Source organism: Ailuropoda melanoleuca, chromosome 17 (assembly GCF_002007445.2).
Source record: "Ailuropoda melanoleuca isolate Jingjing chromosome 17, ASM200744v2, whole genome shotgun sequence".
NCBI classification, from domain to species: Eukaryota; Metazoa; Chordata; class Mammalia; order Carnivora; family Ursidae; genus Ailuropoda; species Ailuropoda melanoleuca.
In genome coordinates this window covers 95,686-110,451 of record NC_048234.1, presented here as the reverse complement: position 1 = coordinate 110,451, position 14,766 = coordinate 95,686, and the positions used below count along the sequence as shown (strand labels likewise).

General features: G+C 55.5%; 2 protein-coding genes across 2 annotated transcripts in view; one reads left to right on the top strand and one right to left on the bottom strand.

The window, feature by feature from the left end:
• Positions 1-1,215: 1,215 nt before the first annotated feature.
• LOC100466203 (neuferricin) lies at positions 1,216-9,785 on the bottom strand. The gene is made up of 4 exons (XM_011236949.3): positions 9,390-9,785; positions 5,292-5,432; positions 3,359-3,545; positions 1,216-1,993 (listed from the first exon to the last, which is right to left on the bottom strand). Exons 1-4 carry the CDS (start codon positions 9,637-9,639, stop codon positions 1,777-1,779), a joined length of 795 nt encoding a protein of 264 aa, XP_011235251.2. The 5' UTR covers positions 9,640-9,785; the 3' UTR covers positions 1,216-1,776.
• An 80-nt stretch (positions 9,786-9,865) lies between these two features.
• Positions 9,866-14,766, top strand: part of ZZEF1 (zinc finger ZZ-type and EF-hand domain containing 1) — a 97,154-nt gene continuing 92,253 nt past the window's right edge. Inside the window, exons 1-2 of the mRNA XM_034647260.1 lie at positions 9,866-10,400; positions 11,889-11,965. Coding sequence (XP_034503151.1) covers positions 10,223-10,400; positions 11,889-11,965 — 255 coding nt within the window. The 5' untranslated portion in view covers positions 9,866-10,222. The remainder of the gene's footprint in view (positions 10,401-11,888; positions 11,966-14,766) is intronic.

Sequence of the window (14,766 nt, the reverse complement as noted above, 5' to 3'; positions counted from 1 at the left end):
CTGCCCTGGGGAGGGCAGGGGCACAGCGACCTGTGGAGGGGTGCACACAGCACTGAGTTAGGACAAGAACCTGGAGTTGGAGGCTCAGCTCCACTGCTCTGTGCTGCCTCATCTGCAGACTGAGAGCTAACTGCACACTTACCCCGTGCCGGGTACTGGGGGTGCGGGACACCAGGCTGGGGAGCCCTCGGTCCCGGTCCGGGGAGAGCGGCCGTCGGGACCTTGGGGTTATCTTAGAGGAGGACAAGGCTGCCACGGGCACGAGACCCAGCAGGCAGGCCAGGTGAGTGCAGGCTCCCGAGAGGGGCCAATGCAGGCAGGGGGAACAGCCTGGTGGAGGCCCTGCGGGCACAGTGCATTGAGGACGAGGCTGCAGGGAAGGGTGCACAGGGAGTTGGCTGGAGGGCCCCGGCAGCTACGGAGCCAGAGCATGAGCCCTGGTGTGTGGATGTGGGAAGTCGCTGAAGGGGGGGTCGCCCTGGTCATCCAGGGTGACGGCTCATGGCAGCACAGAGGGCGGCGTGGGAGGGAGGAGGAGAGGAAGGCGCCCTGGATGGCTGCTGGGGTGCTCACTTGGTGTGACAGGGCATACAGCTGAGGGGACAGCACGAGGAGACTGAATTCCAGACACGTGGAGTCCGGGTGCCCAGAAGTGCTCCAGGAGCCGCCTACCTGGACGCAGCTGAAGTGGGAGAGAGAAGACCTGCTGGGGAGCTCATGGGCTGAGAGGGGTGCCTGGGGGAGAAGAGGGAATCGGGCAGGAGCTAAGCGAGGGTTTCACAGAAGCCCTCTGGTGTGGCCGGTCCGGGAAGGCCACGGCCGCAGGCTGGGGAGGGCAGACTCTTGCCTGCTGCACGGCGGATGGGGGCCCAGGAGCGAGTACACGCCGTGTGCACAAGTTTACTGTTGCGGGAAGCAGACTGGAGCTACTGCGCAGTGTTCCGTTCAGGATGGGGGAAGCGAGTGTTTACCGCAAACCTGGGGGAGAGCCGCGAGGCGGGTGGGGGTGGGGCAGGGGAGGTCCCCAGGGAAAAGCTCCTCCGGTCTGTCGGACAGTCCGTGGGGCAGTCAGCTGGGCGTAGGGGTGGCAGGTGGCCCTGGACACACCCCCCACTGGGAAGGGCATCACAGCAGTGAAACCACTTTTTGATCAAAAAGCAGACTTCTCCCACACCTGATTCTAAATATCGAAGAGAGAATATCCTTGCTTCAGACTGTTGTGGGGAAGCGTCTGTATTTGCTGCGTCCATACACGCAAAACCTCTTCTCTCTCCAGGGTTAGCCTGCCCGTTTCATTGTCCCCTCTCGAGGTTGGGCTCAGCTCCTGTCAACTAGGTGTGGCTTGGCTGGGGGTAAAAGTCAGGGGTCACAAGCTTGGCCGGTGAGGAACCTAGAAGTTACGTGGACGCTGTTAATTATCTGTGGCTTCTCGTCTGCCTGTCTGAGTCGGGAGGGAATGGTGCAGTCTCTTTCTCGCCAGTGCCCCCAGTGCCCTGACCGGGTGCGGAGTTACGGGAGGGCCTGGTGGTCCAGTTGGTTCTAAGTGGGGCAGATTTATGCACGTTACTGTCAGAGGGCTCTGAAGAAGGACGGTGCACGGATCACGAGCAGGCGGACCGGTACCGGGCAGGCAGGCACGCTCTGGGCTCAGACACGGGAGGCCGAGCCCATGGTGAGGGGTGTGGGCCACGTTTGCAGAGTGTGGGCGGGGTGCTTCCAGGCCCTCTTGCCTCCAGGCAGGGTTCTCTGTGGGTTATCGCCGTCTAGGGCACTGGCTCACAGCGGGAAGGAGCAGGTGATGGCCAGGGGTGGGCAGCCTGGGTACTCCCCCAAGTTGGGGTGATCCAAGTCCCCACGGTTCGTGCGTGCAGGGAGGCCCGGTGTCTGGTCGCTAGGGGGTCCAGTTGTTCTCACGCACACACAGTGGGGCTCCTTGGCACCCGGCTTGTACAGCTTCCTGGGGACACCAGCCCAGTCTCTGCTCACACCTCCGCTGAGGACACAAGGAAAGAGGACGTCTTACCAGCAGGAACTCACGAGTCTCTGGGGAGGGCAGCGGGGGAGGCCACCTGGCGTTTTCCCCAAGTGGGGGTTGGCACCGTGCGTCCCGACCCGTGCAGCTCTCCTGACTTCCTGCAGCTTCCCCTGCTGTGGGCAGAGTCCCAGACCCTCCCTGCACCTTCCCAGGAGGCAGTGCCACTTCCCTGCACGGCTAGCGGTGGGAAAAGCTGTTTCCCACTGGCCTGCGAGTGTGTGGCTCCAAGCCCCCACCGCATCCTAGCACCTCTCGCCCTCCTTTCCTTCCCGTTACTCCACACCCAGTCCCTATCTGGACTCAGGCCTCCTTTGTTGTTTCCAAAGGGAGTTAAGGCAGCAGACCGGGCTGAGGGCTAGGGCTAGGGTGGACTCCCTGGGGGAGTGAGGGCAGTGAGGCCGGAGGGGGCCACTGAGGCAGGCAGACAGGTCCCGCCCTGTCCCGGCTCCTCCCGTCAGGCGGGCAGGCCAGGTTCCGTGAACCCCTCTTTCTGGAGACCAGGCCCTGTCTCCTCAAACCTGGAGAGGAGCTTTCCTTCCTGCCCCTTCCACCCCTGCTCCCTGAATTAAGGTGGAGGGAATGTGATGGCTGCGGGTCTCGGGCCTGGAGAAGGCTGGCAGCTTTGGCTGCTGACTCTCGCCCGTCCGCACAAGGGATCAGCCTCAAGGAGCGCCGAAAGGCTCTCGGCACAGAAGAGGGCGGAGGCACCAGCCTACACCTCAGGAAGGGGCTTCCGTGCCCTTCTCAGGCAGAGCTGGGCTCGGAGTTGAGGCCCTTGGAGCTTGCAGTGTGTGCCGTGAGGGGGGTCATCTTCTGCACCAGAGTTAAGGGGACTGAGGGCCTGATGACTAGCGTAGAAAAACGCTTGTTTTTCCTCCAGCTTCCCCCAAACCCTGGAATCATCCCTGGGGCATCTAGTGGCCTCTTCGGGCTCCCCTCACTTTATTGCCACGGGAAAGGGCTTCTTGGAAACACTCGCAGTTGCCGTGTCTCTAGGACAGGGTCTCAGCATGTCCTGCTGGGGTCACCCCTGCTCCTTGGACGGATCAACAGGCCAAAGTGAGCAGCCGTGCTTGGGGCTGCCCATCCCCAGGCCGGGGTCTCGGGGGGGGGGTTCCGAGCAAAGGAAACACATGCCCGGGGCCCCCACCCTACCTCATCTGGTTGTCGGGGGCCCCAAAAGCCTCAGACTTAAGCCAGAGTTGAGGATTGCTACCCAGAGCACGTGTGCTTTGGAAGGGTCCCCCTGGGTGACAGCTGGGTGACGGCGTCCCTGCGTCCCAGGACGGCCTGCACGCTGCGTTTGGGAGGGAGCCCGTTTACCTGTCCGGGGAGCACCAGAGCCGGCTGCCCCTGCTGGCGCTCCACTCGGCATTGCACGGCGGGAACCTGTGCTTCTCCTGCAGCGCCTGCCTGCCCACGTCCGCGCCTCGGCTGGCCATGGCTTCCACCTGTGTCAGTTCTGGGGTAGGGAGGCCGTCCTCTCCGTAGAACCTTCCTATCACCCTTCCTGTGGTGACACGGGAGCTGACGTCAGTGTCTCGGCGGGCGGGGTGCCCCTCACCTCAGAGGTGCAGCCCGGGCTCCGGGGCTTCCGACTCCGGACTAAGAACCGTCCACGCCTGACAAGACCCCACACTGAAGCAAGCCTGCTCTAGCTGCAGCCTCCCCTACAGAGGCCACCCACCCTTCCCCCGACGCGTGGGATTCCTTCCTCGGTGCTCCACGGTGCTGGCGGCACGCGGGACGTGTTCCATACACGTGCGACAAATGACTGGCCGCTCCCGTCCAGGTCCGCTCCGCGCAGTCCCGCCAGCAGGCCTCCCTGACCGTTCGCTCTAAAGGCGCCACATACCACCCGCATACATCGATCCGCTCTATTTACATGCAGCCTATCTGGAACCGTGTGGTCGGTTTACTTGCTCAAGTCTCTCCTCCCCACCAGGCAGGCCCCAGCCCTCAAAACAGCCCAGTCCCGAGCGTTCGTTTTAAATGCTTATCAGAACAAATGAGGGGATTGGGACGTCGTCCCAGGCCTGCAGCCTCTCAGGCGGTCCAGCAGGAACGTTCCGGAGCACCTCTGTGTGCCCGGTGACAAGCCCGTGGGGCTGGTTTCGGACGTGAGACCCACACACAGGGCAGCAGTCGTCGAGGCAACAGAGGAGCAGCGTTGTGGGAACGGCCGTCAGCACCGGCTGGGTCTCCAAGCCAACGTATGCCCAGGACACAAGGACATCTCATTGGCCTGTGACGCTTGGCCGCTGGCTGCCGCGACGGCTCCCCGACTTCACTTCGTGTGTGTGCGCGTCATAGACCTCCCTCCTCTGACGGGGCGCTTCTGGTGCCCGAAAGAGCCCAACGCAGCCCACCTCCTACGGAACGAGCCACCAGAGGGCAGGGACTGCACCCAGCTCACCCCGGTCCGGTCCCCACGAGGACCAGAGCCACACCTTACCCTCAGCAGGTATTCGACCGTGTCCCTCCCCCGCCCTCACGCACACACACTAACACTGTTCAGACACATCCGTTTGCTCCCCAAATACCAGGACGACAAAAGGCGATCCCCGCACGTCTTGCCAGCACGGAGCACATGCAGCGCCCGGCACGGCGGCTTTAACACGTGTTTGGGAGACAGTTCAGGACGGACGCTGACACACCCGTCTCCCCACAGGACTAAGAGGATTTGCCAAAACCGCAGACACACGTGGGCTTCTGCCTTCCTGACTGGGTGCTGAAGCCCGAAGCCTGGGACCCGCGAGGCTCCTGGAGCCGGCCGCTCACGGTGCTGCAGGCAACCCCTGGCTTTGGGGCCACAGAGGCCAAAGCAGATGGCTGGGCCGTCCTCTCCCAAGGTGACGAGTGAGGGAAACAGGTGCCCAAGCCACTTCCTTCGGGGACTCACGGCCACACTAACAACAAGAGTTTAAGGGAAAACTCCATGGAATTTTACAGATTTTAACCTCGAGTCCAATCCCCAAAGGACTCTCTTTTAAAAAACTGCAGGACAGGGGCGCCTGGATGGCTCAGTCGTTAGACGTCTGCCTTGGGCTCAGGGAGTGATCCCGGGGTCCTGGGATCGAGCTCCGCATCAGGCTCCTCCGCTGGGAGCCTGCTTCTCCCTCCCCCACTCCCCCTGCTTGTGTTCCCTCTCTTGCTGTGTCTGTCCAATAAATAAATAAAATTTAAAAAACAAAAACAAAAAAGCCCTGCAGCACGACTGAATGGAATCTGCGGAAGTGACCTGTGGGATACCTACCAACGAACTCGTAATTCTTCTCATAGAAAGCAAGCCAGTTTTGAAGTGTGAGCACCTCCGAGAACAACAAGTCCGATACATCGTCCACCAGGCCTGCTTCAGAGTGGTCTCCAGTCACAAACGCCCTAGATGCGTCTCGGCCTGCAGGAGAGAGGTTTTCAAGCACACGAACTCGTAAATCACCGACACTGGACCAGCTCAAGAGCCTCTTTTCTGAGAAACATCTGGGGCACTTGTGTCGGCGTTCGTCCTGTTCTCCGTTTCCTCTCAGCTGATCGAGCCCTTCGGCTTCCACGACGCTCTGTTCTTGGCTGTCCCCCTCCCTCACTGCCTTGTTCCCACCAGCCTGGGGGCTTGTTCCTGCCCACCTCCTCTGCTCTGTCTGCACCCTCCCGCCTGACAACGTCCTGTGGTTTGAAACACCACCTCTATGCCACAGATGGCCAGATCCGTACCTTTAGCTCAGACTTCTCCTGGGCTCCAGAGCGGTACATGCACTCGTCTACTCCAACATCGACTCAAACATTTTACAAACATCACTGATGAGCACCCCCAGCCCCAGGAAACCTGCGTCTATGCCGCTCTTTCCTACCTCAGAATCAACCAGATACTCAGTCCAGCAGTGCAGTCGGCAACGGCAACACCTCCTTTATCCCTCAGACCCGAGCAGTCCCCGGTCCTTCCTTCCTCCTCAACAGCCGCATCAGTCTGCCCTTCCCACCCGCCTCTGAGCAGGCCCAGGCTGCCACGTCCCTCAAACTACTACAGCTCTCCCTACGTTCTTTCCATACAACACGTACGCTGGTATTTTAAACATGAATTGAGGTCATTCTCCTGCTTAAAAATCCTCAGGGCCTTCCTTCTGTGCTGGAATAACGTCCAGATTCCTTACCACGCTACTCAGGGCCCTACCGCAGCGGCCACCAACCTCTCCCCTCTTCCTCCCTCTCCTCCCCCATTAGGTTAAGGCCTCTGGTAACACAAGGATGTCTTCCTTTTAACACCTGTCACAAAAATAACTCATTAATCGTTCATGTAATAACTATTTACCGTCTGTCTTTTCTACTAGTCTGCAAGTTTCATCAGGGCAGAGAAGACACCAAACGCAGAATTGATTCCCCAGTATCTGGCAGTGTCTGATCTTTAGAAATTATCAATAAATACTGGCTGAATGAAACCCATGCATTTACAGTCAATTTTCAGTAAGGCAATTCTCAATAATTATTTCCAATAATTCAAAGGGGGAAAGAATAGTGTTTTCAACAAAAGATGCTTGGACAACAGGATAGCGACATGCAAAAGAATGGAAAGTGGATCCCTACCTCACAACATATATAAAATTAACTCAGAACAGATCAATGACATGAATGCACGAGCTCAAACTGTACAACTCTTAGGGGCGCCTGGGTGGCTCAGTCGTTAAGCGTCTGCCTTCGGCTCGGGGCATGATCCCGGTGTTCTGGGATCGAGCCCCACGTCAGGCTCCTCCACTGGGAGCCTGCTTCTTCCTCTCCCACTCCCTCTGCTTGTGTTCCCTCTCTCGCGCTGTCTCTATCTCTGTCAAATAAATAAAAAAAATATTAAAAAAAAAAAAACAAAAAAAAAACTGTACAACTCTTAGAAGAAAACATAGGTGTAAATGTTTGTGCCCTCGGATTAGGTGATGGTTTCTTAGATGGGACACCAAAAGCACAAGCTAACAAAGAAAAAATAAACTCGATCAAAATTTCTAAATTTTGTGCATTAAAGCACACTATCAAGGAAGTGAAAAGACCCAGAGTATATAAAGAACTCTCACAGCTCAATAATAAAAAGACAACCCAATTAAAAAATGGAAAAGGATTTAAACAGACACTTCTTCACGGAAGATACACAAATGGTCAACAAGGACATAAGATGCTCGACATCATAGTTACTAGGGAAACGCAAATAATCAAAACCACAGCGGGCTACATCAAACCCATGAAACGACTATAATCAAAAAGATGACCAGTGTGGCGAGAATGTGGGGAAATTGGAACTCCACTACATTGATGGTGGGAGGACAGCCACAAGAAAATAATCTGGCATGGGGCGCCTGAGTGGCACAGTGGTTAAGCGTCTGCCTTCGGCTCAGGGCGTGATCTCGGCATTCTGGGATCGAGCCCCACATCAGGCTCCTCTGCTATGAGCCTGCTTCTTCCTCTCCCACTCCCCCTGCTTGTGTTCCCTCTCTCACTAGCTGTCTCTATCTCTGTTGAATAAATAAATAAAATCTTAAAAAAAAATTTAAATAAAAAAAAATAATCTGGTAGGTTCTCAAAACGCAAAACACAAGAGGCACTACGTGAGAACTGAAAACAGGTCCAAACACATATGTGCACAGCTGTTTTCATAACAGGCCAAAAATGGAAACAACCCAAACGTCCAACAAATGATGACGAAATACACAAAATGTGGTCTATAGGTACGATGGATATTACTTGGCCGTAAAGCGGAATGCAGTACCGGTGACGATACAGCCTGGGTGAACTCTGAAAATGCTGCGCTGGGTGAGAAGCCAGACACAAAAGGCCACGTGTGTGATTCCACTTCTGTGCAAAGTCCAGACAGGCAGAGCTTCCGATGGAAGCAGACAGTGGTTGCCAGGGGCTGGGGGGTAGGAGGGCCCGGGAGTGACTGCTAACGGATATGCGGTTTCTTTTGGGGGGTAACGATGCCTGGAATTAGATGGCGCTGATGTCTGTACAACTTTCTGACTGTATTAAAAAGTACTGAATTATGTATTTTAAAAGGGTGAGTTTTATATTGTGTGAATTATATCTTAACAGACAAGAATACAAATACTGCATGAACGCACATCTCTGCTTCCCTGCTGGGCTGTGTGGGCGGTGGGGAGCGTGGGTTTCTGATTCCTCAGCACCGGTACAAGGCGGGCTGCGCGGCAGCGGTCAGCGCGTGGATGCTGAGTCAACAACGGGCACGGAGGAACTCGGCGGACACCAGAGCACACTGCAGAGAGCAGTGACCCCAGGGATGAAAGGTTTTATGTTCACGCTTGTGGATCGGGCCGTGGCAGCTACAACAGGCTGTGACGGGCGGACTGCCCTCAACCGGCCAGTCAATGAACCCTGACCCCAGGCCCAGCCCTGCTTGCAGATCGCGGTGCGGCTCCGGGTAAGCTCCTTCCCTTGCTGGGCTGTCTGAGGAGCTCGGCAACACCAACTGACCGAACTCCTCCTCTGTCCATGCTTGCGTTCCCGAAGTTCTCCCTGGAGACCGGGAAGCGACTTGGGTTTCAGTACCAGAGGCGGCTTCCCGATTCTAAGACGATGACACCTGGACAGTGCTTATTTGACATCAGCCTAGTCACCAGCCCTAAGCTCTGTGTTTGTTCCTGTTTAACCTGGGAGAAGCCTATCCCTCCAGGCTGGTTGGACAGGCTGGTGGTCCTGGTCCGAAGCCCGTCAGCAAATCACATTCCCCGACCCCCTCAATCGCAAAACAGGGTCAGCGGGATCAACCTCACTTGACCAACGTTGCAGGCCTACCGCATGTACAGCTTTCCTCGGTCGGAAAGACCGCCAAGGTGACCAGACCTTTCTCTGTGCTCTAACCTCATGGTGTTTAACCGACACGAGTGCATCTGTACCGGAAGCAAGAACGACTCCCACCAAATGTATTATTTTTAGGGGAACCTTGGGAGGGGTACAGAAAGGTCACTGCGGACAGGGACATCCTGAAGAGAGACTGGCGTCAGAAGGGGACCTCTGAGGGCAGGGACTCGGGCCCGCCCGCCGCTGCGCCCTGAGCCAAGCCGTACGGCACCGAGCAGTACCCGGGGGCTTCCGCCCGGCCGCTGCGGAACCAACAAGGGGCAAGAGGCCGGTTTCTCGAACCTACGTCGCGAAGAGCGCTTCGGAAAGACAGGGAGGGGACGGGCTGGGCTGGGCTGGTCCCGCCCGGGTGGAAGACACGAGACGGACGGTGCAGCCGCGCACGGCCCCCACGGCAGCCAGGAGACTGCGGACAACAGGGCAGATGAACGAATGAATGAGCGAATGAATGCACGCACGCACGAACCACGCAGGGGCGGCTATCGGCCCGCCTCGCTAATACCTGCGAAGCCGCTATAGTGGGCCCCAGGCTCGTAGTGCCTCCGGCCGGAGGACACATCGTAGACGCGGCCAAGCAACGCCAGGTAGAGGCCCGGGTCCCCGGGGCCGCCGCGGTAGCGGGCCAGCTCCTCGGGGACGAAAAGGCGAAGGCCAGCGCGGCCGCTCCACCAGCCCATCCACCGCGCCGCCGCCACCGCCGCCGCAGCCGCGGCCAGGCCCAGCAAAAATCCCCGCCCGCCGAGCGTCCGCATTTCCGCATTCAGACCGCCAGCGGCCGCCCCGCCGTCCGCGGCCAAGATGGCGGCGGCGCAGGCGCGGTGGCGCAGGCGTGACGTCACCGGCGCGTCGCCCTCTCGCCCCCGCCCGCCTCACCCCGGGGGACCGCGGGGGACTGAAAGGAAAATGTCTTGGGCTAAAGGCCACTCCCTAGCCCCACTCCCTGACCTCGCTTTTTTTCCGCGTAGTTAGTGAACGTGGAGAGATACGGAGAGTAAGCGGCGAAGGCTCGGCCACGCCTGGTGCCGCCCCCAACAAAGATGGCGGCAAAGGAGGCTGCGAGGTGACGTAGACGTTAGGACGGACTCGCCCTCTGGGAAACCCGGGTTCCACCCTCGGCTGAAGCCGTCCTCCGCTCGCTGTCTTACGGCATCTGCTTGAGTCCGCTTGACGGCGCCTTTGCGACGGCAGTCCTCGCTTGACGGCGAGGAAGCCGGAAGCCTTCCCTGCCGTCGTCCCCTCCCCGTCCCCACCGGGTACCGCCGGAGGTTGACAGGTCGAGACGGGGAGGCGGCGGCGGTGGCGGCGGCGTAGCCGGACGCCCGAGACCGAGACTCCATGGGGAACGCTCCGAGTCAGAGCAGTGAAGACGAAGCGGCTGCCGCCGGGGGCGAGGGCTGGGGCTCGCACCAGGACTGGGCCGCGGACTCGGGCGCGATCTTCGGCTCCGGCCCCGCGGCGCCGGGCGCTGCCGCCCGCNCTGGCGACTGCGGGGCGGGGGCAGGGCGGTCGCGTCGTAGGGTGTGAAGAGGTGGGCAGTGGCTCTAGGCGGGCCAGGCAGGAAAGTGGGAGCTTGGGGCGCTCGCATCCAGCCTGCACGCTCCGGGAGACGGCCGCGAATCTCTGTGACCTCTGCTAGGGGTGTGGAAAGCCTAGACGGGGCCGTCCTTGATTCGAAGAATTCGACAAGCCCAAATGTCTTTCCATGTTCTTGTAGTACAGACGTTTGTGCTGTTGCCTGACGCCGCACCGGCTGCTCTCCGGATCTTCCTTATCAGGCTCCAGGACGATTGAAGGGAACGGAGGCCTAGGGATCAAGGGAGGGGCAGTGAAAACCACTCTGTTTCACTGACCGGTGGGATTTTACCGAGCCCCTTCTGAACCTAGTGGGAGGAGAATGACATGTACTGGAAAAGCTCACGTGCGGAAAGCCATTCTCATCACACAAAAACCACCTTTTCCAGAATACACATTTGTTTTTAGATAGTCGAAGAACCATATTTTAGACTCACTTAAACCTCCATGTAACCTGAAACTGACAGGCAAATGTCAGGTTTCCTGCCAGTACTTGTAATGATACAGTTTTTGGCATAATCATCAACATCATTTCTGTTAAATCATGAACAGCAAATTGATATGGCAACAAAATAGTTTTTCCTCCGAAGGGATGTCAGAAATTGCTTGTACCTTTCATTTTACAGTTAAAAAGAGAACCGATCCAGGGCCTCCCACTGACTCATTGGCAGTCTAAGACCTAGCACTAAGATCTCTTGGTTTGTTTGCTTTTTTATCTTATGTCCCATTGCCTCCTTCTTGGGACCCTAGTTCTTTAAGTCCACAGTGTTATAACAAAAAAGATGCTTAAGTTGTGAAAGTGAGTACGCCGTGCAGAACCTTCAGTGTCAGTGAAGGGTGAGCATATAAAGTAGCAAACTGACAGGTGCTTGTAATGCCGTTAAAAAGGCATGTACGCTGTACAACCAGAGGCTTTTCAAATATTTTAAGAATGTTTTCCTGTACATGGTCAGAATTCAGATACCAGGGTTTGTACGTTTCTTACAGTTTCTTTAAAAAAAAAATACCTGTAAGACATTGCAGTTCTTGGGAATATGGTCATACTAGTTAGTGAAGGGTCTCCATATATATATTTTCTTAATTCCAAGGGTCCACATAGTATTTTATTCTCTAGCTCTAGGTGTATCGAGAGAAAATGAAATGGTGCTAGAAAGAGCTGTGTAGATGTGTTGAAGGAGTTGGCACATTTCAGAATTGTCCAGAAGGGAATGGAGAGAAACAGTATTTACATTGAGAATGTCTGACAGGAATAGACCTACAAGCAGGGTTGACAGGAGTCCTATAATGTAAGGCCAAGAGTCCTTTTTTTCTTAAATATTTTATTTTTTCTTTGAGAGAGAGAGAGAACACGAGCAGAGGGGAGGGGCAGAGGGAGAAGCAGACTCCCCGCTGAGCAAGGACCGGATACGGGATTCAGTCCGAGGACCCTGACGTTGTGACCTGAGCCAAAGGCAGACGCTTAACCAGTTGAGCCACCTGGGCAGCCAAGGCCAAGAAGTCCTTAAGGTGTGGTCCAGAAGTCACTCAAGGGGCTATAATATTGCCCAGATATTTGTTGGGCACATACTGAGTGCCAGGTGCTTGGATGACTGTGGACAAAGCAGGTACTTGCCCTTAAAGAGTGTGTAGTACTGAAGGGACCTCACATGAATCCGGCAGTTACAGCAGTAGTGAGTATTAGCCAAAGGAAAGTGTAAGGAAAAATATAGCACGAGTATTTAACCTCACCTAGGAAGTCAAGAAAAACTTACCTGGAAGGTCATGTTTCAGCTCAAATTTGAAGGGTGATAACAGACAAGGAGCAGACTGTTAGCAGTGTTTCGGGGAGTGGGAATCCCGTGCACAAGTCACAGTTCTAAGAATGGAGAATCTGGAAGAATGGTGTGATGTATTTGCTTAGAGAAAACTGCTTCAAGGGACAGAAAAGTCAGTGCATCGGTGGTTTAAATAGTAAACAAGCTTCTGGGCGCCTGGGTGGCCCGGGGTCCTGTGATGGAGTCCCTTATCAGGCTCCCCCTGCTCTGTGGGGAGCCTGCTTCTCCCTCTGCCTGCCACTCCCGCTGCTTGTGCTCTCTCTCTCTCTGTCTGACAAATAAATAAGATCTTAGAAAAAAATAGTAAACTTCTTTCGAAAAAGTCCAGGTGGCTAGTCCAGGTTTGACAGGGCAGTTTCAGTCGTCAGGGACCAGGCTCCATCCATCTTGTGCTGTCATCCTCCATGGCCACCTTCTACCTAGTGATCCAGACGATTCCTTCAGCTGTCACTTTGTGCATTACCACCACAGGAGAGGGAAATGGAAGGAGAGGGCCACACCTCCTTTCTTAAGGGCAGAGCTTACCTCACATTGGCTCAAGCCCAGTGACGTGGCCATGCTGAGCTGCAAGGGAGGCTGGGAGAGACTTTTATTCCATAGCCACGTATGTAGCTGAAAAATAAGGATGTGATTACTGAGAAAGAGGAGAACAGATAACTGGGTTACAGTTAGTGTGACACACATGGCTAGATCCCTGAAGGAGGAGAGCGAGGCTGGAGAAGTAGGCGGGAGTCAGGTCATGGGGAGTCCTTGGTAGCCTCTGTTAAATAGGACTTTGGAAGCTGGAGTTTTAAGCAAGGTTCGTGATGCTGTGGCTGCCTCGTGGGGAGCCGGCCGGAGAGGGGCTAGAGTGGGTCCAAGCAGATCGGTTAGGAAGCTACTGTGACAGTTCAGGTAAGAGACTAGGTGGCTTGGGCTGGGGTGGTGGCGGCTTAAATGGCACGACCAATTTTGAGAGCTGTTCAGGAAGGAGAGTAAGCCGTCCTTGAGCCTTCCGCGTGAGGAGAGGGTTAGAAGGGGAAGGGGATCGGGGGTGACTCCGCCACCGTTACTGTCTTTAGAGATCGGAAAGGTGATAGAGCTGGTTATTGAGAACAGAAACCTTTTCAGGAAGGGAAGATCTGAAGAGAGAAGTTGAGTTGGGTTCCGCCATTCTGAGCTTCATGTGTCCGTGGGCAGCTAAGTGGAGGCATCTCTCAGGCTGGGACTCCTGGGAGAGAAGATTGCTTGAGATACGGTCATCCGTTTTTCGGGGTTTCCTGAGAAAGTAGCCGCACGTTTCCTCCTCCTGTGGTGTGTGCTGTGTGAGAACTTCAGTCCCTTGGAGGTAGTCCGTGGATTCTTGAGCAGAGGTAGATCAGGGGTCATTCAGCCGCTGTAACTAAAGAAACGCATGGGAAGAAAAACCTGAGTGGTCGTACCTTCCTGTTACGAAACAAAATCGTAGTAGTCGCGCGTGTGGCAAAAATCAACATTAAGGAGTCAGAAGCCCAGCAGTGAGAAGTGGTGACTTGTAAAATGCCGGAAGTTCGAACCACGGTCGTAAAACTCCCTGGGGCCTCCTAGAGCTGTGTCATGGAGTATGACGTATCCGTACGCCGGACTCGCAAACTACATGTTGGAAGTCTTCTCTCACGTCTGTGTAGCCGTCTCTCCTCCCTCTCTACAGTGTGTTCAAATACTGGGAGTCTGATGACTTAGGGCAACCGTCCAAGGCTGATGGGGACCCCTCCACACCGAGTTGAGACGGAAGACCTGTAGGAACCCTACAGGGACTCACTCAAGTAGCGGAAGGGAGTTCCAGTGCGAGCCTTCTGACTCCAAGCCCTGTGCCCCTCCTCCGTGAAGGACGTGGCTCTCTGGGATTAGTTTTCTTTAGTCTCATCATTTTTGTTTAAGTCTTAATTCTTTAATTTTCCCATACGTGCTAAGGGAGGCCTAGCAAGGATAACTCAAATATGAGAAAAGCATCGTGTATTTTTCTTGAGGCCTGTGCACCTTTATTAGATTTGGTGTGGGGACAGTTGGGGCTTGGCCTGCTACTAAAATCTGGTGCCTTTCCCCTCCCACTGCTTAGCTCTTGTTAGTTGAAGAGAGCAGGTCTGTCTCCAGGGGAGGGCTTCACCAGGGTTTAAAAAGCTGATTGGGATAACTCACGGTGCTTGTCCTGTCTGTCAGTGTGTAGTAATTATACGGGGAAATAGCCAAGAAGATAAGTATTAGCCATGTATGTGATTCCATGCGCTAAAATAAGTCTGTCCTTGGATTTGAGTAAGTAGACATGTGCGTCTTAGTTAATTTTACACGTCAGCTTGTGAAGATGTATTGTGATACTTGAAGTTTATGGGTTTAAGGGAGGTGATAATAAAATGTCTTTATAGTAGCAACTAAAATGAGGGGTTGCATCTCTTCTTTCATGTTATGAGACCCAACACAGCAGAGCAGCTTACCGTTGGCACACGTGATGGTTATGATGCTAAGTCTTTCCCGGTT